At 34.0% G+C, this 27564-nt stretch overlaps 3 protein-coding genes across 6 annotated transcripts in view; 2 read left to right on the plus strand and 1 right to left on the minus strand.

Moving 5' to 3' along the window:
• hrasa (HRas proto-oncogene, GTPase a) overlaps window positions 1–12905 on the minus strand; it is a 44606-nt gene extending 31701 nt beyond the window's left edge. For 2 of the 3 annotated variants that reach the window (XR_015525729.1, XM_087310745.1), the window contains exon 1: window positions 12785–12905. The gene's annotated coding sequence lies outside the window, so the exon portion shown is untranslated. 3 annotated transcript variants of the gene reach the window in all.
• Window positions 1–27564, plus strand: part of LOC147837713 (uncharacterized) — a 977861-nt gene that overhangs the window by 697219 nt on the left and 253078 nt on the right. The gene's annotated exons all lie outside the window — the stretch shown is intronic.
• lrrc56 (leucine rich repeat containing 56) lies at window positions 16611–26321 on the plus strand. 2 transcript variants are annotated; one of them, XM_087312376.1, is made up of 12 exons: window positions 16611–16709; window positions 16810–16965; window positions 17140–17227; window positions 17488–17548; window positions 17803–17899; window positions 19584–19781; window positions 22166–22355; window positions 22451–22642; window positions 24265–24329; window positions 24425–24570; window positions 24655–24815; window positions 25105–26321. In XM_087312376.1, the coding sequence occupies exons 2-12, from the start codon at window positions 16816–16818 to the stop codon at window positions 25578–25580; spliced, it is 1824 nt and encodes a 607-aa protein (XP_087168502.1). In that variant the 5' UTR covers window positions 16611–16709; window positions 16810–16815; the 3' UTR covers window positions 25581–26321. The 2 variants fall into 2 exon arrangements, with proteins under 2 accessions (XP_087168502.1, XP_087168501.1); XM_087312375.1 differs by having other exon boundaries at window positions 16692–16717.

Genomic DNA, 27564 nt, shown 5'->3' on the forward strand with positions numbered 1-27564 from the left:
AATCCGCTCGCGAAAAGTACACACTCAGGCCCTGTTTATACTGTCTTTGTTTTTAAATGGCATTTTAGAATGACAACGATTTGACATCCACAGTGGCGTGTAGCATTTCTGAGCAGCCCTCCTTCCTCACTACCTCTGAAAATGCACATCACAGGTGGTAATTATGTGTGTATCTTGCCTTTATTCATTTACTGTATGATTTGTTTATGGGTAAAACAAAGACCATGCAGGTCAGGTAGTTTAAACGGTAGGCTACAAATAATGAATTGGTCATTAATTAATTAATTATTCATAATCGAAAATCTAATCGAATCGTGACTTTAGAATCGAAAATGTAATCGAATCGAGGATTTGGAGGATCGTGACACCCATACCAATAAGACATGTTCCTGGATTAACATCTTGATCCTGAAACAACATTCCAATGAGCCTATCAGAATTAAGGGACATGTTTACAGTTTATGTTAAATTTAGGCTTAGGGTTAGGTTTATGCACTTCTTAAAGATTCACCTTAGTCATCCAACTCAGTCATTCAATATAGTCATCCAACTATTATTCCCCTCTGATTTGGGGAATAATTTACAGTTATGATTCGGTTTGGCGGAAGAGAATAGGTATGGATTACATTTTTTAACTAAAATTATGTTCCAGAATCAACATAGATGTCAATCCAAGATCATATAATACTTGGCAAAATCATGACGTGCAGGGGTAAGGGCAGTGTAAAGCTTAGTACACTATTCATTGAGAAAATTGGACTATTTTAACGATCCAGGCGCAAAGTCCAAAGTGCAGGGCGCAAAAGCATTAAGGGTGTGTTTGAATCCACTTTTGTAATTTTAAGTAGGGGTGTGACGATAACCGCATCACCGCCATACCGCCAGATCTCAACCGCGGTGATGTGGTTATTACCGTCATCACCGCCCAATAAAAATAATTAAAGGCCTAAATATTTCCACTTAAAGTATAAATTTAGATTACAAAACGAAAACACTGACTGAATCATTTCTAAAACCCGCATAGGCTTTTTATTAGTTCAAGTTTATTTTAATAAAGCAGGCCTACTAGCTCAAATCAATCGGTCTACGGAAAATAAGCATTTTAATGCACAGCTGTAATTCCTAAAACACAAACTTTTTATTAACATGTTTAATACAAGTGATTATTTTAACGATTATGACTTGAGAATATGATTTTACCTCAGCGCTGCACTTTTCTCATTTTCTCCCTCTCTCTTGCGCTGAGTTCAAATGACGGAGTGTTGTGAAGTATTAAACTACCTCAGTTTAATGTACAGTGTCAAACTGGCACAGGAATATCATTTTAAAAGGCTAAAAGGCTGATCAAATGTAGGTCTACAGAAGCTATACTATGGACAATTTAGATTTCTCCCCTTTTCACCTTTACCGCATGTCTTTGGAACTGTGGGGGAAACCGGAGAACCCGGAGGAAAACCACTCGAACACAGGGAGAACATGCAAACTCCCATTTTATAATACAGTTATTAATAGTCATTATATAATATACATTTTTAAAATAGCCTACATAATCTAGGAATCAAACAAATGCTCAGCGCTGCACTTTTGTCCTTTTCTCCTTCTCTCCTGCATTCAGGTGTAGGAGGGTTGTGAAGTAGCCTCGTTAAACTATCCTCTGTTTAATGTACAGTGTCAAACTGGCACAGGAATATCAGTAAAAAGGCTAAAAGAGCGAAATTAACTCTGCACTTGTGTAGCGGATGGGGACGCACAAAAATATACAGTTCATATATTTTTGTCGGAAGAAAAATATTTTTGGAACGAATTCTGTTTTTTACAATTTGTATCTTAATTTTTGTCAGTCAGTGATTTACAAAATAAACAAGAATAACGAATAAACTTTAAGATGAAGCGATGTGCCTCCGGGTCCGCTATATGCCGCGGCCAAAACACAAACACTGCCTGCTAAATACAATTATAATATAAATTAAATAAAAGTGAAATATTCAGTTTCGAATAATGTATCTTTGTAAACTGTATGATCAAGATGAATTGAGCAGCCTATATCATGACTGTTTATGACAAACATTCATTGATGATCAGTGTTACGACCTCAAATGTCTAGGGCTGAGGTTGAACATAAAAGTTAAAGAAAATAAATAAATAAACAGTTGGCAGGTTATGATTTAAATGGCCTTAAAGGTTATTTTATTGTGAGGAGGAGGAAAAGATTGCATTTACAAGAAAACAAAGAAATGTGTCAAGAGAAAATGTCAGTTTAAAGTAAATGGGACTTAGCCCCTACGGCGCTCAGCTCACAGCTTTTTTATACAATAGGTGTGTAACAATCACAACAAGGAGGGGAGAAGAAAAATGTGAAGAGCACCTTAAAGTTCACAATTTACGATCAACAAGAAAAGCACTACAACAGGTTTTAAACAAGAACGCCACATTCTTTGAAAGGTCTCTGTCTCTCCCCCCGATCTGACTCGATCGATCTCTTTTTCGAAAGATGCTGCATTCTCCGAGCACCAACCACAGTGCACGCGTGCAGCACGTCCGATTAGAACGGACACATGGACATATCTCACAGCGCAAAGCATAACTTATCCTTTAAATGTCCATGGCCTACTTAATATGTCATTGATAAGGTCAATTGGGGTTACCTACAATGGATTAATCCTTAACGTCCCTGCTATGTAGCGTATATACACTGAAAAAAAAGATTCAAAGATGATTCCTTGGATCTACTAAAATTTTTAAGGTAAAATTTTTTACATTAATTTATTTGGGCTGAATTTAAACAAACAAATTAAGTTGAACATTACTAAATTTAATTTGTTTGTTTAAATTCAACACAAATAAATAGTTTGCAACTCATTTGCAGAAACCTTTTTTTCAGTGTATATATATATCTTTATATATATATATATATATATATATATATATATATATATATCTTATCTTTTTTTTTTTTTTTGCTTCATCACCGCGGTAACATAAAATTTGTTACCGTCACAGCCCTAATTAGAAGGACAGAAAAAGGGCTCAGGAGGCGGATGGTAGTGGGGATGGTGTGAGTGATCGCGGCTGAAATTGAAGAGCGGGTGGGGGGTATTTGATCACGGATAAAAGTCAAGAGCAGGGGGGGGGTATGATCGCGGATGAAAGTGGAGAGGGGGGAGTGTTGATCGCGGATGAAAGTGAAGAGTGGGAGAATAGGGGGTGGTTGTGCGGGCCCTAGATAGTAGACCCTTTCACACAGTGAAAATATATGGAAAATTTCTAGAACGACTTTACCAGAAAATTCAAAAAAGTGCTGTTCACACAGGCGAGGACGTTGCGAAAATTTCAGCTTTTTTCTGACGACTCCTCCCTCAAATTTTCATTGGCTGTGGTTTGGTAGCTTGAATGAGCTTATGGGGAATGAGATGTTGTCAGATCATGTAGTGTGTGACCTCCCTCTTGTGGATCGTTCACGGAGTGTTGCGTAGTGTGAACACCACAGAGATCAAAAGACACAAAGTCAAGTCATGTAGTGCGAATAGCACAGCGATCTGCTGATGTTTAAAATCCTGTAGTGTGAACTAGGCTTAACCCACCCTTAAACCTACCCATGCCACCAAACCTGTCCCTAACCCAACCTCTATGCCAACTCAAAAGCACTACAAGTGTTCTCAAATACATTATAAACACAGTAAGTACATTGTATTTATTTTTTGATGCAAGTACATAGTAGTTAAGGATACTTAATATAAAGTGGAACCAACTATTTTTACAGTTCAGTTTTAGCGATCTTCAAATTGACAATTGTGTAACTTTGTAGTGCACTTTGAAAACATTTATGCCATTTTGACCGCAGTCATGGCTCATGACGAAAGTTAGGTAATCTATTATTTAAAAGTGAAATTTACATTAAGACTTCAAAGCTTGTGAAAACTAAAATATATAGCAAGAAATGTGTCTGTAGCGTATTGTATATGACATGGGCTTGTTGGTTAAAACATTTCTGCAGTGGTTTGAATAATTATAACTTTTCTTAATAAATATTTTACTGTAAATTACAACTATTAACAATTTATATGATTTCTATATGATTAGAATACGTGTTTTTTTTTTGTGTGTGTTTGTTTTAGTGTAAAATATGAAATATTCTCAAAAATATTTGTGAAGCAAACATAGGCCCTACATGTGCCATTTACATATATTTCAGTTAATATGGAAAACTAGTATTGTTTTTTTAAGTGCGCGTGTATGTGTAAAACAATATAATTTTATCCAAAAATTTTATCTTTTTTTAAAGAAGTTGTTACTCTGCCCCTTTTACAGTGTCATTATGGAGGTTTTACGTCAACGATCATGGTTCATTCGATGGATCTGCGACAGGGTTTTGGGGAAACACTCATCACTACATTGTTAATTTCCTAAAGGACATATTGTACTATGATAGATCAGCCATGAGTTATGTTGTTGTTTTCAGCTTGATGTTTATTTATTTATTTTTGCTTTTATTTTACCTGGTTTCAGGAACCATTCTTCGCAGGACTCAAGCTCCATGGTCACAGTCAACTCTGCTTTGGCTAAAAAATGTATGCGCATAACTGAGTAGTTATTCCATATGAAAAAAATTACATAAACTACAATGGAAACACTTTTATCATACAAATTCCAGTATGCGCATTAAAAAAGCGCATTGAAGTGGTTTTGTTATAAAAGATCCTGTAATGATAAAAAATGTGTGTAAATGGATAAACCAGCAGGCTGAGCACATTGTAAAACATCTGAAATGTTGTTTTGGTCATTCTAAAACACTTTAACCATTTCAATATTGGTGTTATTATCTTATTAATAATTACCTCCAGAATTGTCAAGAGCATCTGTGCTCCACCTCTCACACCTTCAAATCTTACTAGGCGTTCATTGCGTGTTCGCATTTTCTTTATTTTCTTTCTTTCTTCTTTTTTATTATTAATATTACATCAATATAGTGGTGCACAACTAAAAATATCTTCCCTAAACAGCAAAAACTGTTGCTGTGTCTCAATCAGCACCCTAGCTCCATCAGTAGGTCATGTGAATGAATTTAGGCACAAGCCGCTAACCTGATTTCACCAATAAGTAGGGGTGTCACGATTTTGTTTTTTAATCGAAATCGATCGAAATTTATGCTCAATTTCGATAATCGAATCAAAAAATAGAATCGTTGATGCTGCCACGCCCCCATGTCACGTCAGCTTGGCTTGCCAAGCGGGAAAAAAACAGACTTGTTGAAGTGCTTGTTAAACTGCAGAAGCAGGAGACCCGTCGACAGAACTTAAACCCTCTCCTCTTTCAATGAAGTCGCCGGTGTGTAAGCATTTTAGATTTCCAGTGAGTTATGTTGACAACGTTCATGTTGTCGACAAAAAAAACACAGTTTTGCAAGCTCTGCTATGTACGTATTACGTACGGTTCGTCCGATAGACATCACTGGCATCGCGATCCTCCGCCCGCCCCCTTTGCAAATCCGCTCGCGAAAAGTACACACTCAGGCCCTGTTTATACTGTCTTTGTTTTTAAATGGCATTTTAGAATGACAACGATTTGACATCCACAGTGGCGTGTAGCATTTCTGAGCAGCCCTCCTTCCTCACTCCCTCTGAAAATGCACATCTTAGGTGGTAATTATGTGTGTATCTTGCCTTTATTCATTTACTGTATGATTTGTTTATGGGTAAAACAAAGACCATGCAGGTCAGGTAGTTTAAACGGTAGGCTACAAATAATGAATTGGTCATTAATTAATTAATTATTCATAATCGAAAATCTAATCGAATCGTGACTTTAGAATCGAAAATGTAATCGAATCGAGGATTTGGAGGATCGTGACACCCATACCAATAAGACATGTTCCTGGATTAACATCTTGATCCTGAAACAACATTCCAATGAGCCTATCAGAATTAAGGGACATGTTTACAGTTTATGTTAAATTTAGGCTTAGGGTTAGGTTTATGCACTTCTTAAAGATTCACCTTAGTCATCCAACTCAGTCATTCAATATAGTCATCCAACTATTATTCCCCTCTGATTTGGGGAATAATTTACAGTTATGATTCGGTTTGGCGGAAGAGAATAGGTATGGATTACATTTTTTAACTAAAATTATGTTCCAGAATCAACATAGATGTCAATCCAAGATCATATAATACTTGGCAAAATCATGACGTGCAGGGGTAAGGGCAGTGTAAAGCTTAGTACACTATTCATTGAGAAAATTGGACTATTTTAACGATCCAGGCGCAAAGTCCAAAGTGCAGGGCGCAAAAGCATTAAGGGTGTGTTTGAATCCACTTTTGTAATTTTAAGTAGGGGTGTGACGATAACCGCATCACCGCCATACCGCCAGATCTCAACCGCGGTGATGTGGTTATTACCGTCATCACCGCCCATTTTTAGTTTATTATTTATTTTTGCTCGTGAATCTTCAGGATTGTATAGAAAAACAGAATAAACTAAATAAAAATAATTAAAGGCCTAAATATTTCCACTTAAAGTACAAATTTAGATTACAAAACGAAAACACTGACTGAATCATTTCTAAAACCCGCATAGGCTTTTTATTAGTTCAAGTTTATTTTAATAAAGCAGGCCTACTAGCTCAAATCAATCGGTCTACGGAAAATAAGCATTTTAATGCACAGCTGTAATTCCTAAAACACAAACTTTTTATTAACATGTTTAATACAAGTGATTATTTTAACGATTATGACTTGAGAATATGATTTTACCTCAGCGCTGCACTTTTCTCATTTTCTCCCTCTCTCTTGCGCTGAGTTCAAATGACGGAGTGTTGTGAAGTATTAAACTACCTCAGTTTAATGTACAGTGTCAAACTGGCACAGGAATATCATTTTAAAAGGCTAAAAGGCTGATCAAATGTAGGTCTACAGAAGCTATACTATGGACAATTTAGATTTCTCCCCTTTTCACCTTTACCGCATGTCTTTGGAACTGTGGGGGAAACCGGAGAACCCGGAGGAAAACCACTCGAACACAGGGAGAACATGCAAACTCCCATTTTATAATACAGTTATTAATAGTCATTATATAATATACATTTTTAAAATAGCCTACTTAATCTAGGAATCAAACAAATGCTCAGCGCTGCACTTTTGTCCTTTTCTCCTTCTCTCCTGCATTCAGGTGTAGGAGGGTTGTGAAGTAGCCTCGTTAAACTATCCTCTGTTTAATGTACAGTGTCAAACTGGCACAGGAATATCAGTAAAAAGGCTAAAAGAGCGAAATTAACTCTGCACTTGTGTAGCGGATGGGGACGCACAAAAATATACAGTTCATATATTTTTGTCGGAAGAAAAATATTTTTGGAACGAATTCTGTTTTTTACAATTTGTATCTTAATTTTTGTCAGTCAGTGATTTACAAAATAAACAAGAATAACGAATAAACTTTAAGATGAAGCGATGTGCCTCCGGGTCCGCTATATGCCGCGGCCAAAACACAAACACTGCCTGCCAAATACAATTATAATATAAATTAAATAAAAGTGAAATATTCAGTTTCGAATAATGTATCTTTGTAAACTGTATGATCAAGATGAATTGAGCAGCCTATATCATGACTGTTTATGACAAACATTCATTGATGATCAGTGTTACGACCTCAAATGTCTAGGGCTGAGGTTGAACATAAAAGTTAAAGAAAATAAATAAATAAACAGTTGGCAGGTTATGATTTAAATGGCCTTAAAGGTTATTTTATTGTGAGGAGGAGGAAAAGATTGCATTTACAAGAAAACAAAGAAATGTGTCAAGAGAAAATGTCAGTTTAAAGTAAATGGGACTTAGCCCCTACAGCGCTCAGCTCACAGCTTTTTTATACAATAGGTGTGTAACAATCACAACAAGGAGGGGAGAAGAAAAATGTGAAGAGCACCTTAAAGTTCACAATTTACGATCAACAAGAAAAGCACTACAACAGGTTTTAAACAAGAACGCCACATTCTTTGAAAGGTCTCTGTCTCTCCCCCCGATCTGACTCGATCGATCTCTTTTTCGAAAGATGCTGCATTCTCCGAGCACCAACCACAGTGCACGCGTGCAGCACGTCCGATTAGAACGGACACATGGACATATCTCACAGCGCAAAGCATAACTTATCCTTTAAATGTCCATGGCCTACTTAATATGTCATTGATAAGGTCAATTGGGGTTACCTACAATGGATTAATCCTTAACGTCCCTGCTATGTAGCGTATATACACTGAAAAAAAAGATTCAAAGATGATTCCTTGGATCTACTAAAATTTTTAAGGTAAAATTTTTTACATTAATTTATTTGGGCTGAATTTAAACAAACAAATTAAGTTGAACATTACTAAATTTAATTTGTTTGTTTAAATTCAACACAAATAAATAGTTTGCAACTCATTTGCAGAAACCTTTTTTTCAGTGTATATATATATCTTTATATATATATATATATATATATATATATATATATATATATATATATATATCTTATCTTTTTTTTTTTTTTTGCTTCATCACCGCGGTAACATAAAATTTGTTACCGTCACAGCCCTAATTAGAAGGACAGAAAAAGGTCTCAGGAGGCGGATGGTAGTGGGGATGGTGTGAGTGATCGTGGCTGAAATTGAAGAGCGGGTGGGGGGTATTTGATCACGGATAAAAGTCAAGAGCAGGGGGGGGGTATGATCGCGGATGAAAGTGGAGAGGGGGGAGTGTTGATCGCGGATGAAAGTGAAGAGTGGGAGAATAGGGGGTGGTTGTGCGGGCCCTAGATAGTAGACCCTTTCACACAGTGAAAATATATGGAAAATTTCTAGAACGACTTTACCAGAAAATTCAAAAAAGTGCTGTTCACACAGGCGAGGACGTTGCGAAAATTTTCGGGAAAAGAGCATTCACACATCCATCAAAAATACCGGTAAATTCTGACATCATTAACCAGAAATGAGCTCTAAACAGCTGGGCTTGTAGTTGTAAATATTTGACTACAAACTCTGTGGATGGATCAGTATTGTGAACAACTTAGATAAAAAACATATAGAGAACCACTTTTGCATGTCGAGATGTACATGATATGTGTGTGTGCTTGCGCTCGCAGGCTGTTTCACAGAAAGTTTGAAGGTAAACAAACAACGGCTTATCATAAGCATCTTATCCACAATTATATACACATTTGGTATTGAGATTAACTTATATACGTTAGTTTAACTTCAAGCAGCTAAATGTGGCTGGGAAAATATTCACATGCTTTTATTCTTATAAACCGCGCGGACGTGAATGCGTCTGACTGTTCTGATTGGCTAAAGCAGACGTATCACGTCAGCACGTTCTAAACGTGCACGCGCTCTTTCCGGCAATCTTCCTTCTGCTTTCACACATCGCAGCATTCTGGCAAATTACTGGTAAAGTTACAACTTCTCTTTCCAGAAAATAGCCAAAACGAATTTACCGGTATTTTCAAAATGGGTATGTTCACACCTACAGACCTTTCCAGAAAATTGTCGGTAATTTTACGGAAAGGTCTGTATGTGTGAAAGGGGCTAATGTCTCTGTGGGCCCCCTGAATCGTCTTGTATGGGCTCCTTAAAATGGCTGGCGACCATGCTGCTGAGTGAGACGCACCCGATGAATGTTTTTTTTCAAACTAAATAGTTTTGAAAGACAGAAATCATTGACAAAATACTGTGCTTCTTTGATTGTGAGTTTTGACTCTATCAGCGTCATGCACAGTGTGTATAAGCTAACATTGTAAACAAGTCACTGCAACAAAGTAATATAGCATCTTGTTTAGGCAGCGCGACGCAATGGCGCAGTAGGTAGTGCTGTCGCCTCACAGCAAGAAGGACGCTGGTTCGAGCCTCGGCTGGGTCAGTTGGCATTTCTGTATGGAGTTTGCATGTTCTCCTTGCGTTCGCGTGGGTTTCCCCCTCAGTCCAAAGACATGTGGTACAGGTGAATTGGATAGGCTAAATTGTCCGTATTGTATGAGTGTGAATGAGTGTGTTTAGATGTTTCCCAGAGATGGGTTGTGGCTAGAAGGGCATCTGCTGCGTAAAAACATATGCTGGATAAGTTCATTCCGCTGTGGCCAAAAAGAAAATGAATGAATGAATCTTGTTTAGGCATGGGCTAGTATAAGATTCTGGCGGTATTACAACCTTGGCTCAAAATACCACAGTTCCACTGTATCACGGTACTATGATTACTGCTCCAAAATATGTTCTTTTTAAATGTCTGTATAAAAAAACAACAACTTTTTCCCCACAGAACAAAATACTGTATATTAAGAAACATTTTAAATATTTTGGACCAGTATCTTTTGATGTGGAGGTTCCTTTTCTGTTGGAGGTACTGTTGCCCTAAGAAAAACTAAATAAAATAGTTGTGTTAAACATGTAAAAAATAAACCATAAAAAAATAATAAATAAACAAAAAATAAACAAATCTTACACATACCTTAGGAACAGTATGATGGAACATTTTGGCGGTTTTAAAACCTTGACTTTTTTCAAACTGTGGTATACCTTGAAACCGGTTATCGCCCCATACCTAATCTTGTTACTCTGGATTTATCTGGATTTACTAAATTAAAAGATGGTGACAGTGCATAACCACTCACACTCAAATACATGAACTGTATATCCACATAGACTGTATATACACACACAACCTCCTTTGGAATGTAAAGGAGGTGAAGTATCAATTTCCCCTGAGCCAGAACCCTACAATAAAAGTAGGCCTAAGTGATTTTCAGTTAGGTTCAGACAGCAAAAGCAATCTCATATAGCAGATGATGGAATCGAATACAGAGGAACCATAACAGATCCAGGCCGACTGAGCCAATGACATCATCCCCCAAAATAACCAGCACTAGCCAGATCATTACATCTGTCTAGCCTAAATCTACTGCCCTACACTGCAGACACTTCAAGATGTGTCTATCTCTAGAACATACAGTATGTAGAGTGAAATAAAATACACACAGAAATTTTCATATCTATTTGTTTGTAAATCTTAAAACACCATCTTAGTTTGTTTAATTTTATTTTTATTTTATGCTATTGTATAGGGCTGCAGAGTATATCGTCATACCATCAGCATTGAGATGTTTCATCCACAAAAGTCACATTGTAGGATAGTAGGATGATATGCATGTGAACTGTGAATTAATTGAAACCAACTTTATTTCCTTTTCAAAACAACATGATTTTAAGCCTGTTACTGTGTAAACATTCCAAGTGAGTTCAATTGAGGTGCGAGAAATGATAATGTTTGTAGTTTTAACAAAGACTAATTGTATTGAATTCAGACAATGATGTGCACCATTATTTTATATTTGATTATTAAATATCTGTATCTGTGAATACAGCAATTTATTTTGTTTAATGAAGATGTACTAATGTGAAAATTGACTCCACTAAAAACATCACATTCCTAATACATAAGAAAATACAATACAAAATACAAGTTTTGTAACTTAAAATCAAGTAATCATTCAAGTGAAATCATAAACAAAACAAAAAAAAAATCAAAAAATCAATGTTGTTCGCATTTTTGTACACCCTCTACTATTGTAGTATTTTAAAATATTTCTAACCACTTACTTTGTTCCACATATTTTTAATTGCTGTTTGATTTTAGCTTCAGCTATTTAAGCAATGACTTTGTCAATTTCCCCATTGTGATAATGTTCTATTTAGCTTTGATTTATTTTTAACAACGTTATAAATCATAGCATATGCATAATACTTATTATTTAATTAATGTAACATTTAATAGTATTAAATCAAATGATAAAAGTACATTGCAGTAAAAAAAGATTCTAAAAATACATATGCTTTATAAATAGAAAAACATATTTGTGTAAGTGAAAATCCTAGTGCTCAAACATACTTGACCTGTAATAAAATATGAAACGTTCGTATTTAAGCACTTAAGTGCGGTTTAAATTTGAATTCCCTGAGACAATCCGACTTTAAACTTCCGCACTGCACTTCACAGTGCTAAAATATCAAATCCTACTATGTTGAGGTATACACATATACATAAACGGAGCCATCGCTATTGGCTGATTACCGTGCAACGTCAGCGGAAAATAATAAGAATTCAGCAAACAGTACTTCGCCATTGGAACGCAAACTCTGGATGGACTACTTAATATTCATGAGCCAGTCTTCATCATAGTAGAATTTGCAACCGTTCGTCCGGTACTATGGGGCGTCACCCGAGTAAATACAGGGAGGCTGTAACTGTCACATGGATGCAACCAAAACTTAATAAATTGGATAATAGGCATCATGTACATTTGGTGTTAGGAGTGAAATCTTCCTGTTAACATTATGTTGTAGATTAAAGAACATACGATCACTTTGATCGATTGTTAAAATTCGATTCCGTGTAAACTGATCTGATTTAAGTGTTAGATTCCTCAACATGTTTTATTGTATCAGGCGAATGAAAACGAATTATTTATACACCATAAGTTTTCTTTTTCTGTTTTTACCACTTTGCAATAAACCACAGATTGTAGAAATTACACAATAGCAGTCTAAATGCCCAATGACTGATATGTAAACATGATCACGTATGTAAACATTCTCCATGCATCCATACAAATGGACTAATAATAACGGCAAATATCAACCCAATTAGTGTGTAAAATAATCTTAAAATGTGTATTGGTAAACAATACTTGAGTCGGTCCACTTGATCACGCTATAATCTTATTTTACAATTAAACGAATGTTTTTAAGCAACATAAAATATCACTTCACCTGATTCTCCGAAATCAGTCACTCTCCAGGCGATTTCGACTATTTCGAGATTTTCCTGGATTGCATTAGACGTACCAGACAGTCTACCGTGGCGTGAACAATGTGCTTCACTGTAGTGTGTGTGTATGTGCGTGTGTGCGCGCAAGTACAGCCTACGCCCAGCCCCACACGACACATACAGTCCCGCCCCGGCAGCTGAAACACAAACCTACTATGGCAAAGGCAGATATGTATATTTTTTTTATTCCAGAATGAAAATATACAACCACAATCAGGAGATCAATATAAGAGACATACTAAAGTGGGAAAATACCAGCAACATTAGCTGCAGAAAGAAAAAAGACTAACAAAACAAAGAAAGGGGTAAATTAAAATTGTATAAAATTTATGAAAATAAACAAATTAAGAGCATTACAGGAAAGCTATCTAACTCAAATCTGAGTCAGTAGACAACAGTTTTTCATATAGTACCAAGATTTTTATTTTTTTTTTTACACATACGGAAAGATTTGAGCCGAGTCAACTTCAATCAGAAAATGTCAAAACGCAAGGATTGAAGCCATACATTTTTTGTTTATGCATAAAAAAAATTCCAATCAAGATAAAAAGTTGAAGATAAATTTATTAGATTTAAGTGCAGGTTCTAAGGAATAACAAATAATTTATTTTAAACTAAAAGATTGTGCAAAGGTAGGAGTGTTTAAATAATGATACAGGTTGAATCAAAATTTCTGAACAAATTACCACATACAAAATAAATGTATTAAACTTTCATCATTATCACAAAATATACAACTACTTTGAATATTAACATATTTGTAAACAAATGAGTTAGCCGGATATTTTATGCAATATTTTAAAGTGGATTTCTTCAAGAAGAAATTATGTGTCACAAAGGTAGAGATTATGAATATTAAGCAAAACTTGTTATGTTGCTATTCACAAAAGTGCTAGTTTAGCCTCAAGATAAATTAAGTGGTTTTTAAGAATTATACAGAAAATCTAATTGCTGTGAAGAAATTTACAAAGACTTTTATTGCTCCAGACATTCTCAACAGAATTTGGATTTATTTTTAACTCCCTTGGTATTAAACTTCTTACTAAAATTAATGACAATAGCATCTTATGTGAAGCTACTATTCAAATTAAATATATTTCTGTGGCCACTGACAAATTAAAGTAAACCAAAACTCCTACATAATGCTGGTTCGACTATAGAATTGTATAATAAAATTAACATTGTATTTAGAAAGCATTTTTAAAAAGTGTGTTTTCCCTCCTACTATGACTGACTCAGACTGAGGGTATTAAAACCTGATGACAGTTTATTTTTATTTATGCATTAATTTATTTTTTATTCCACTGATTTTCTATTGTACTTAGTACAATAATGCCAATGCCTTGGTGAAATTATAATACATATATGCAGTTGAAGTCAGAATAATTAGCCCCACTTTGAATTTCTTTTTCTTTTTTAAATATTTCCCAAATTATGTTCAACAGAGCAAGGACATTTTCACAGTATGTCTGATAATATTTTTTCTTCTGGAGAAAGTCTTATTTGTTTTATTTTGGCTAGAATAAAAGCAGTTTTAAAATGTTTAAAAGCCATTTTAAGGACAAAATTATAAGCCCCTTTAAGCTATATATTTTTTCGATCATTATACAATAACTTTCCTAATTGCCCAATCCTGCTTAGTTAACCTAATCAACCTATAGTTAAGCCTTTAAATGTCACTTTAAGCTGTATAGAAGTGTCTTGAAAAATATGTGGTGAAATTTTATTTACTGTCATCATGGCAAAGATAAAATAAATCAGTTATTAGAAACAAGTTATTATAACTATTATGTTTAGAAATGTGTTGAAACAATCTTCTCTCCATTAAACAAAAATCAGGTCCCTTCAGCATTAGACAAAATTAGTATTTTTCCCTTTAGCTTCTGATTTATGTCTTAATATTCATGAATGTGAACTTTTATGAATAAAAAATTCTTCTACTGACAGTAAAATTAATGACGTCAAATCTGAAGTCAAATAGGTATAATTATATGTCAAGATGTAAAAGATAAATTTTGAACCTCATATACTGTTTATTTGACAAGTTATATTCTTGGTAAAAGAGTGATTTAACAATGGGTCGAGAGTGTTGTTTTCTAAAGCTAGGATATCTCAGGTTATCTAAACCGCTTTGACACTAGATGTGAGATTTATTGAATACTTTTTTCGAATTGTAAAACTTACCTATTTAAAAAAGCGTTATGCTAGTTGATCATGGGCGGTTTTGGATTTTTGTGGACTTTTCCACTATTAATAATTTGTTCAAAATGAAGTGGATTAAGACATTTTTAAATAACCCAACATCATGATGGAATTTTATTCCAAGTTATATTTGTACGCCATTTAGAGGATTATATTTTTTGTTGCGTGGTAATTTTGACATCTCTAAAATACCTTTAAATTTATAGTTTTCATAAACAGGCTTATAATAAGTTTTTCCACATACCAATCGTCACCTTAGAATTATAAGGTTCTATCTGATATTTTTGAAAATTGAGTTATTGACATATTTTGATTAAATGACAACTTATTTACACTATGGGGTGTTTACATTTGAAGACTTTTTATTTAAAAAAACTAATTTTTAGATCACTGTGGTATCCCTTTCTCGTGTAAAAACAAAAACGTGTGCATTGGTTTTCTTTTCCAGGTCTCCCTAAAAGAATATGCCATGGTTTTTGGTGCAGTCCCTGCTTGTAGGTAAATCTGGCTCAAAAAGTTCTTCAGATTCTTTTACATTTTTCCCAACACAAACTTATTTGACGATTAAAATCTTTTTAGTTCTATGTCAAATAAAAACTTAAGCTCAGTTATTAATGTAGATCTCAGACTTCTTTACATGTTTGCATGAGATTTTGGAATAATATTTGGTGACATAGAATGGGAACAGTTTTGGATTCTTCCAAAATAAAATCTTTTATGTCATAATATGTCTCCTTGTTCATTTTGTATCTTCTTTGTCAATGTTCTTTTTTGCATAACAAAAATACTACTAGTCTGGCAATCAAGGCTGATCAACAATGAACAATCAAAAGACTTTTTAATTTTTATATTATTTTGTTTGTGTGGTGTGTGTTGCATAATTGCTGTGTGATGTGCTAAACCTTTCAATCAATATTTTGATCACATGATGATGAGACTGCAATTTAGCAACTGTCCATTTCCAATTTTGTTTAAATTAGGCTGGTAGATGTAGATGTTCTTACCAGTTCATAGTTTTTATAATGCTGTATTTACATTTATTCATTTATCAGATGGTTTTTATATGATGGTTAAAGTGATTTGCAAATAAGGAATGTAAAAAGTAGTTTATCATAAAAAGGCAAATATCACAAGTGCTAGTAATATAAGATATTTAGCATTGCTTAAAAATGCGAAATATGATTTTCTAAACCAGGATGTCTTTAACTGCTCATGGAAGAGATAAAAATTTATTTCTTTATTTTTTTCTGTCCTTTTGGTATTTCAGATTGGATTGGGAAGATTTTATTTGTGGTTTAAAAAGTATTATTGTTACTATTATTATTATTATTATTAATAATAATAATATTGTTATTATTGTACGTATAATGTAGTTGTAGTTAGTTGTCAGTTATATAATAATTATGCAGACCCTTTTTTAAACAGATGCTTTTTCTGTTGCTGCTACTATTGTAACCAGTCAGCTTATTAAATTTGTAAAGAACTTACTTTAATCCTTTTTGAGACTGGTTACAAGCAAAGTCCCATTATTTATTTGGCTATTTTTTTGTTCGTTCTAATATTTAGATCTAAAATTCTAAATGGACTACAACTCCCATGTGGCACCGTATCCAGGATGTAGACCACCGTTGCTAAGCAAACTATTCCACTTGCTTTACAGAGGCCGTAAGTAGGTGCGTGTATTTAACGTTCTTTAGGTTTTAACTGTTTACTTATTGAGCGTAATTAACTTGTCGTTTTCTCCAAATTCTTATTTTATGTAAAGTTGCAAATGTTGAGTGAAACAGCGATAAAGAAAAGACCTGGCACAACTCACTCCACTGAGTTTAATGGATTTTGTACATTAAACTTAAAACCTACTGCTGAACCTGACCACTCCGACAAGATGATGGATCAACTGTGCCTTTCACCGGAAATATTGGTACGATTTCAATTCTGAGACTGTATTAAACATGTAAAATGAATATAATGCAAAAAACACGTAGCTTGTCGTGTAAAAACGTTAGATAACTAAACAAACTGTATCATGGGTGAAAATCCACACAATATTATTATTATTTTAATTTATTTTTTTCTTTTCTTTTCTTTTCTTTAGAAAATCCTTTCTGGATCAGATGATCTACAAGAAGTCACGTCACTAGAGATGTGTGTCGATACACGACAGGACACGCTGGACAATTTTGGTAAAGCTTTTATTTAAATCATCATTCTTTTTTTACATTTACAGTATATGATTATTTGTTTTTTATCTATTGTTGCATGTTGCATGGTGGTTAAAAGATTATCCAAATGTTGTCATGAAAATTGTCTCTGTTAAAATGGTCCAAATGAATTTGGCTTTTAGTTTGGTTTGACAGGCATGAGAAAGAGGATGGAGAGTTCATAATCAAAACATTTGTGTGTTTATTTTTTATTTATTTATTTATTTTTTTTTGCCTTATAGGAGTCTATTTGCCAAAACTTACACAGCTAAAAATGAACAACAGTTTGATCTCATCTGTCCGGTAAGACCTTTGTTTATGTAAAATATTTTGTTACTTGCTTAATGGGTTTTTTCATCCAAAAGGTAAACTCTTGATCTGTGATTTATCCTTTTTCCAATGCTTGTGCAATTTTCTTTCATAGAACACAAAATAAGATATTTTGCCAAATAGCAACATTGTTGTTTTTTTTCTATACAGCGAATGTGGTTATGGACATATCAAACTTAAAAATAAAAAATGAGGAGCATGATAGCTTTATTTCACTTTTTGTTTAGGGATTTAGGAACCAGCCTTTCCCATCTGCAGATCTTATGGCTGGCACGTTGCAGTTTGACTGATCTGGAAGGACTTCCTGCTCTTTCTTCCTTGAAGGTATAAAATAACATTTAAAAGCAAATCTTTATAGAATCTGATTCAATAACACTGTAAAAGGTATAAATAATAAATCTGAAATACATTGTATGTATATATATATATATATATATATATATATATATATATATATATATATATATATATATATATATATATATATACAGTTGAAGTCAGAATTATTAGCCCACTTTTGATTTTTTTTTCTTTTTTAAATATTTCCCAAATGATGTTTAACAAAGCAGGGAAATTTTCACAGTATGTCTAATAATGTTTTTTTCTTCTCGAGAAAGTCTTATTAGTTTTATTTTGGTTGGAATAAAAGCAGTTTTTAATTTTTTAAAAACCATTTTTGGGACAAAACTATTAGCCCCTTTAAGCTCATTTGTTTTCCGATAGTGTAAAGAACAAACCATCGTTATAGAATAACTTGCCTAATTACCCTACCCTGCCTAGTTCACCTTATTAACCTAGTTAAGCCTTTAAATGTCACTTTAAGCTGTATAGAAGTGTCTAGAAAAATATCAAGTAAAATATTATTTACTGTCATCATGGCAAAGATAAAATAAATCAGTTATTAAAAATAGGTTTTTAAAACTATTATGCTTATAAATGTGCTGAAACAATCTTCTCTCCATTAAACAAAAACTGGAGAAAAAAATAAACAGGGGGGCTAATAATCCTGACTTCAACTGTATGTATATACATAATACATACATACAGTTGAAGTCAGAATTATTAGTCCCCCTGTTTATTTTTTCGCCAATTTCTGTTTAACAGAAAGAAGATTTTTTTCAACACATTTCTAAACACAATTGTTTTCTTTTAAATGACTATTTTGAATGTATACATTGCTAAAAGTTGCATAGGAAGCTGGAAAATGGAAGGTGCGATAGGGCAGACTTGACAGATGCATGATCTATCTACAGTCAAGACTGAAATTATTTATACCCCTGGGGTGTGAATTATGTTGGGATATATATATATATATATATATATATATATATATATATATATATATATATATATATATATATATATATATATATATATATATATATATATATATATATCCCAAAATAAATATATATATACACAGATGAAGTCAGAAGTCATTTATCAGTCCCCCTGATAAATAGTTTTTGTCCCCAATTTCTGTTTAATGAAGAGAAGATTGTTTCAACACATTTCTAAACATAATAGTTTTATTAACTCATTTCTAATAACTGATTTATTTTATCTTTGCCATGATGACAGTAAATAATATTTGACTAGATATTTTGCAAGATACTAGAATTAAGCTTAAAGTGACATTTAAACACTTAACTAGGTTACTCAGGTTAACTAGGCAGGTTAGGGTAATTAGGCAAGTTAATGTTTAAGGATGGTTTGTTCTGTAGACTATCGAAAAAAAAATATATAGCTTACAGGGGCTAATAATTTAGATCTTAAATGTTTTTTTAAAAGTTTAAAACTGTTTTTATTTTAGTCAAAATAAAACAAATAAGACTTTTTCCAGAAGAAAAAAATGTTGTCAGATATACTGTGAAAATTTCCTTGCTCTGTGAAACATAATTTGGGAACTATTTAAAAAAGAAAATTATAATAATAGAATAATAATTCTGACTTCAACTAAGGTAGTTTAACCACATATTATAACTTGGTTGTGGTTAATGAATCTTAGGAGCTGTATGTGGCATACAACAGCATATCAGACCTAAGTCCAGTCAGTATGTTGGAAAACCTGGAGCTGCTGGATCTGGAGGGGAACAATGTTGATGAACTGGCTCAGTTGTGGTATCTAGGCTGTTGTGAGAAGCTCAGAACACTTTCATTGGAAGGAAACCCTGTGTGCACCTGCCCTGATTCAGGAAAGTTAGAGGTACATGAAGAGTTCATTCATAAATAACGTTTTATGTGGCCAAAAAGCCAAATGTTTCAGATAAACAATGTTTAAATATTATATAAATAAGGCTGTCAATCCGTTTTTTTTTTAATTGCAAATGAATCACATATTTCATCTGTTCTAAATACACCTTAAATAAATATAATTTTGCATTAGAAACTGCATAACAACATTGTGTACACTCATTAAAAAAACTGAAACATAAAATTGTTTTATACAGATGAAATGAAAGTTCTTAGCATAATGATGCACTTGGCTAAGCCTACATACCCAATGAATGTCTTTTGTTTGTTTGCTTTCTTTTCCTCATATATTTTGCTATTCATGACACAAACTAAACAGTTAAAATGTGTTCACACAATTTTGTCTTGGTTTTCAAAGAAAAAAATCTATTACAAAATTATAAATTAAAAACAATAAAATGTAGTTTTTTTTTTAAATAAAGTTTATAAATTATAAATACAATTTTTTTTTATATTCCAGCAGACAGAAAATAAACAAAACAGAATATAGCACTTTAAGTAAAAATATGTAAAATAAAAATATTTTTACTTGTGTAATTTATTATTTATTAGCAAAATTCTCTTCTGTAGCTCATGGACATAATGTGACATTATTTAAACTGTTAACCAACATGCAGAAGGGACAACGATTGACTGACTAAAACATGATGCATTTGAATATGACAATTTGTTTCTTTCATAAACAGTCTTAATGCTCTTAAAGCACCTTCAATTTGTCATAGTATCCTAAAAATGGTCAAAACTACATTTAAAAAGGACAGAAATCAAAGGCTGAGTTGCTTTTTCAAATTGAAAGTCACCTTGGATGCCAAATGTGCTACTAATAATGCATGAAGTTCTCAACAGTTGAAACTCTGCATGCACCCTTACACACACATGTATTTTATGCTGGATTCACACTAAATGCAGAATTAAGTATAATGCGACTAAGTTAAATACAAAATCAATACAATTGAATGACATGAAATGCATGGAGATTCGATTGAGACAAATTGAGCTTCTTCTGCATCTTTAAAGTTCAAGTAATAAAAAACTTGAGTGGACCCAGCATTATTGCTTGTGAAATTGTCCCTGCAATTAAACTATACTAGAGGGGATGAGAGTTCTCTGCATCAGCTGTATGCTTTGTCATTAAGTGATATTTAAAACTTGATGTGCGATAACTTTATTCACAGATAACTTTTTAATATAACGGTACATATTATTACCTACTGTAAATGGCCAATAATGTCCCCCAAAAGGTACAAGAATATACTTTTTGATGGGATATTCTTCAATGACAGCTTTTGTACCTTTTATTTATGAGTGTTTTATCATTAGAAAATTTTGAACACTGTTTTATATCTACATTACAACCTTGGGAAGGCCTTTTTTCTAATAATTCAACAGCCCAACATCAATTATTATGTCTTCTGGATCTTACCTAAAGCTTTTTATGGTGTTTTACATCTCGTATGTAATGTATAAGTGCTAAGATGAACTAACAAATAATATACTGTGTGAAAACTGCAATAAATACATTTTTAATGTCAGTTAATATCCAAAATAATGACAATTACCTATAAAAAATAATTATTTTCAAGAGTACACCAACATTAAAAAGGGTTTTATTAATATTTATGCACTTTAATTTTTATTGTCATTTTACTTTACAGTTTAATTTGTTTAAATAAAATCTTATGTATATATATATATATATATATATATATATATATATTTTTTTTTTTTTTTTTTTTTTAATTTAGCTTTAATAATTCAGCTTTTAATTTTAATTAGCTGCCAGGGCAACGTTAAAAAAATCATGTAGGTTTTGTATTTTAACAAATTCTGGATATTTCAACATTTATTTAGATTAATTCATTATTCAGAGTTCCTCCATTGCTGCAGTCGGTTTGTTTTTGGTCAGCATCAGGAGTTACAAAACTGGGGCTGAGTGGACAAACTGCTCTGAATATTTATGAAGTGGTAAATGAAGGATGCCCTCATTTGCTTTCTCTTTGTCTTTTACTTCCTTCAGTGCAGAACTCTTTAAATTTCTCTTCAATGCAGCAAGTGATATTTGATTTAGATGATTATTGCAATATAAATTAGTCTTTTGGGAAAAGAAATGAATACTTTAACTCAAGTAAAAAGTCAAATTAATTAAACTGCTTAAAAGTTCCAGAACAAAAATGTTTGAAGTATTTCTATTTAAAATTAACCAGCATTAAGCAGCACACATTTTTAAATACCTTTATTTATTTTTTTGTTTGTTTGTTTGTTTGTTTGTTTGTTTGTTATTTAGTTTTCTGTATGGTTTCAGATTCTTCACCTTTGCTATATGTTTTTGTTTTGCAGGCCTCACACTATAGCTACAGGTCTGTTGTCCGTGAGCTGATCCCTCAGCTAAACATCCTCGATGATGTACCTGTTGAATTAGAAAAATCTCAGTGCAATGGCTCTTCACTGCTGGACTGGACTCTTCTCAAAGAATCAATCAAAGACAGTTCAGTTATAGTTGATCTGGATCACAGAGATGCAGCTATAGGTAAAGGCAAACAGTAGCTGTCAAGACTCTACTGACAAATGTTTTCACTGTACAAAAAGGCTGTAAATGTGTTTAATAATGTTTTGCTCCACCAGAAGAGAGATCTGTCAGTGAGAGTGGCATCAGACCTGCATCTGCCCTGCCTCTTGATCTAAGAAACTCTCCCAGGAGTCTCTCCAATCATCTAGATAGTGCCAGACCTTCCACTTTCTGCACTGGGTCAAGACCAGGTTCGGCTGGCTCTGTACTTGCCATTCTGAACCATGAGGCGAGTGATCTGACAAACGGTAATATACTGCATCATCTTTTATTTTATATTATGAAATGTTATACTGACACTTAGAGGGAAACCAAAATGTTTGTGTAAGGTTTTGTGTATTTATATTCATTATTTTTCCTTCTGCTTAGTCCCTTTATTTAGCAGGGGTCACCACAGCAGAATGAACTGCCAAATTATCCAGCATAAGTTTTGCACAGCAGATGCCCTTGCAGCTGCAACCCAGTACTGGGAAACACCCATACACTCTCTCACATGTACACACATACACTACAGCCCATTAAGTTTATTTAATTCACCTGTACCGCATGTCTTTGGAGCACCCGGAGGAAACCCACACGAACACAAGGAGAATATGCTAACTCCACACAGAAATGCCAACTGGCCAAGCTGGGGTTCAAACCAGCAACCTTCTTGCTGTGAGGCCATGGTGCTAACCACTGTGCCACTGTGCTGCCCGTGTAATTAAGTTATATTATACAAAACTATGTAGAGTGCCCCATTCCATCATGACAGATCTCATCCACCCATGCAGTTTTTCCACTGTGTAGCTTGCAGGCTACCTCAGCGAACCCCTGCATGTCCCATCCCAGCTTCCTCAATGGCATGTCATTGGTCAGAGATGGAGAATATGAACCACCCTGTCTCAATGTCTCCAGCCTCCCTTGGAATGTGCTCAAAGTTTTCTCTGAGACCTGGGTTAGACAGACATTCCCAGCGACCCTCAAAATTAGGACGTAATGAATCACAGTTCATGGTTTGGAACGCACAGATTAGTTAATATTTTTTTTATCCAACATTTGTAATGATCACAGAGAAATCGCCTCTAGAGTTATTCAAATCCCATGGATGAAAGCATTTTGGTTTTTCTGTAAAATATAATGCTGAAAGAATTTGTGGTGGCACCTAAATGCTTATTTAGGTTATTAAAGGTGTTTTCTGTCACTACTTGTTTAGCCTGCATTACTGTAATACATTCGGTGTAGACCTGCATACTTTTAATTAATTATTAAAAGATTGAGATCTCAATACAAATACCCACGCAACACATATTATAATTGATGATGATTTGCATGTTTTTTAATTTTTTTATTTATTTGACATGGGCATCACAATTACAATGTACAGCCAAATGCTTTTGTTTAAGTATTGTAGCAGACTTGCTAATTCTCAACACCTGTCCACTGGGGGCTTGATAAAAATTGTCAAAAATAAAATATAATAAATACATTAACACAACATTATAATTCTTACATAAAATTACTGAAGGCAAAAGCAAAGGCGGCATGATCTAATTAATGTCTAGAGTTATGTCTAGAGTTTATTAATCCGCTGATGATCTGCATTCAAATCTTCGATGATCAAGAGAGATTCTGTTTTTCAGTTCATCCGCGACCCCCCGCTTTTCATTTTCGTATTTGAACTATAAATAGGCAATTCAATCCACTGGGACAGCTAAATTAAAGTGAATGTGTGAATATTATTAATAATAAACTTTTTTTAATTATTGTTTTTTGACGTGATCGTGGTGTTTTTAGGATATTGTTAGGATATTATGTATAATGCAATGTAATTACTGGTTTCGGATTCCTGCTAAAAAGCAATAAACACTTAAATATGATGTTTTCACAGGTGTTGGAACTGTTCTCTGTGGGAATCCACTACAGGCTGTTCGAGCACGCAGACAGAAAATAAAGGTGATTCTTATTCTCATAATACTGACACATAAATTTTAACATAAGGATTAAATGACAATTTACAAGAAGATTATTTCTGCTTTCCATCTGCCCAGCTGCAAAACTCTCAATCTCAAATCCAGCCCAGCACACAGCTTAGCAGTTATATACCTGAACACACTTATGACTTTGAACAGTCAAGCAGTCAGGACCGCAGTGATGTTTTTGCCGAGCTCAGAAGCTGGAGGATTGAGCACAACAAGTACTGAAAATCTTCAAATTTACACATTTAACATCCAATTACAATGTGGTACAATGGATGCTGTGCTTTTGGCATCTTTTACAGACATCTGTTGGCTATTGAGAAGGACCAGCAGCCACAGGTTATGAGTATTCATCACAGTGATGATGAGCATGATGATGAAGACAAACACAACCAAAGCATCACTAGAGATGCCAGCAGAGACGCCAGCTCTCCTGATTCATCCATACAATCACTCTCACCAGGTAATGTTATTTCTCTCATATATAAATGTTCGGGAGGTACACCAGTGCCAGGGTTTGGTTCAGTTCATGTTGTTGGACCCGCTGTACGGTTCAGTTCAGTTGGCTAAAGGGGCTGGGCTTGTGCTGTATAGTACCACCAATGTAATGGAACACAAGATTCACTTTTGATTTTAATAATAGCAATAATTAAAGCTTGTTAAAGCTTTATACACTAGCTTTACATGTTTCTGTGTAATAAACATCAAAAGTTATTCTTATGTCATGTGTCTCTTTATATGCCTCTCAACAGAATCTCCAGAGATGTTGAGACTCACCTCTTCTTCAGGCTGTTCCATGTCTCCCTCACCTCCTCCTAATGTAACACTTCCCCTTGCTGGTCGGAGGACAACACAAATCCGCACTAGGAGATTTAGACCTCATAAGGCTGAGGTCAGTAATTTAAGACTATCAAAGGAAACCACTGAGACTGACCACAGAAACTTGTGTGTCCAGAATAACACGACTGTAACATCTCTGACTGCACCTCCTCAAATAGTCCATAAGCCCCATAGACCCTCTACTAGTCCTGCAGACTCCCCTCTTAGAATGAAGATTACTGGGAACCAGCAGCTCTCGGAAATCCAGCCCAAACCAATAATACATTCTAACACATCGAAAAAACTGCCACCCAGACGTCCACAAACAGCAAGAGCTGCACTGCAAAGACTTCCCGATCGAATCCTTCTGCCTGCTCGAGGAAACACCCACCTGGAAAGTGCAGATTAAAGGGATAGTTCACTCAATAATGAAAATTTTCTGACTCTTTGCTCAGCCTGGAGTGGTTGTCAACAACATTCTTTTTCTGTTGAACACACAAAAAAAGATATTTTGAAAAATGTTAGAAAACATTGACTTCCATGATAGGAAAAACAAATACTATGGAAGTCAATGGATACAGATTTCTAACATTTTTCAAAATATCTTCTCTTGTTTTCAACAAAACAAAGAAACTGACAAGTGAAGGGTGAGTTAATGATGACAGCATTTTCAGTTTTGGAGGAACTATCTCTATAAATGTACACAAATTTGTTGTCACTTACATTATTGAGTCATTAGGGGGCGCCATCTGCATGCTATTTTTTCCTCCACTTCATTTCAGTGTATTCTGTATAGATTGAAAGAATTGTTTTAGCTCATGTCCATACACATGTATCATGTGAACACTAATAGAAATAGAGACTGCAGATCTGTACAGTAAGTGTCCCATTATGACGTTAAATGTTGTGTTTATGTCAAATGACTAATGTTTTTAAGCCATGATATCAAATCGTGGTTCTATAATGTAGCACCTTTCACTGTCAGATTCTTTACATGTCTGGTCTTGCAGTTACAATGTGTGCAGATGCAGGTGCAAGACTGTTATTCTACATGTCTCTGAAGTATTTGTCACATCACTCAAAAAATTCCATAAGTTTTTTAGATTTGTATGTAGATGTGCATAAACAACTTATTAAAAAAATAAACAAAGTTCTTTCTGCTTCTTGAATTTATTCTACTGATAACTGCACCCCTCCAACTGATTCACCACTGTATCACACCGCCTGCCATTTTCTTCACTGTGATTGTCACGATGGAGGACTAAACTCGACTTGGCAAATATTGCTGTTGTGTCACCTTTTCAGGAGAAAATATAGTTGCTCAGACTTAACATGTTAAAATGTTGTACATGTTTGAAAAGATTTGAAGATTTCAGGGTAATTAATTTCCATTGCACGGTTGTGCCGTTGTTGTTTACATCAGGGCAGCGTAAAGTTTTATAATTTTATGTAAATTGTGGCCATTATAATTTTGACTTTTAAGTTTAGAATGTTTTTGTTTGATAAATATTGCTATTTAGCATTTATTGTAAGATACTGATAGGGATGGATTTACTGATTTTGGGGTCCTAAGCATTCCAGCTAAGGGGCCCAAGTCCTGAAATGCATCCTTTCTACTTTAATTAAATTTTTATTTAAATTGCTTCTTTTATATCACTCAATCTTTTTTAAATGAATGCAATCTATACATTTTAAATGATTAGTTTTCTTAAAATGAATTCCCAGCTAAAAATAATAAATACTTTTTTTTTTTATAAATTTCACCGCTGGACTGCTCCATGATGGATGTTTTATTTTGTAGTATTATTATTACATTATTATTACATAATTACATTATTAACATTGCATTACTTTAAAAATATTATATTTGATTTTATACTCAATAATATTCAATTACGTTAAAATTGTATTTGTTCAACTCTTACTATACAAAATATGGTTGAAAACGATGTTATATATTGTTTTTAGGTATAATTTAAACTTTTTGATATTTATTGGCGGCCCCAAGATTTCCTGTGGCCCTAAGCGGCCGCTTACCTCGCTTATTGGTTAAATCTGCCCCTGGATACTGTATAAGCCAGGGGTGTCCAAGCTCGGTCCAGGAGGGCCGGTGTCCTGCTGAGTTTAGCTCCAACTTTAACACACCTGCCAGGAAGTTTCTAGTATATCTAGTAAGAGCTTAATTTGTTGGTTCAGGTGTGTTTAATTGGGGTTATAGCTAAAGTCTCCAGGACACCGGCCCTCCAGGACCGAGTTTGGAGACCCCTGGTACAGGCCTATACGTATAACAAGCTATCACAAAATAAGCAAAGCTAATCACTATAAAAACAGATTATTTCAGTGACTATTAGCACCCAATTCTGCTTTCAGATTATTATTATTATTATTATTAT

Source organism: Danio rerio, chromosome 25 (assembly GCF_052040795.2).
Source record: "Danio rerio strain M-AB ecotype USA chromosome 25, GRCz13ab, whole genome shotgun sequence".
In the NCBI taxonomy this organism is placed as follows: Eukaryota; Metazoa; Chordata; class Actinopteri; order Cypriniformes; family Danionidae; genus Danio; species Danio rerio.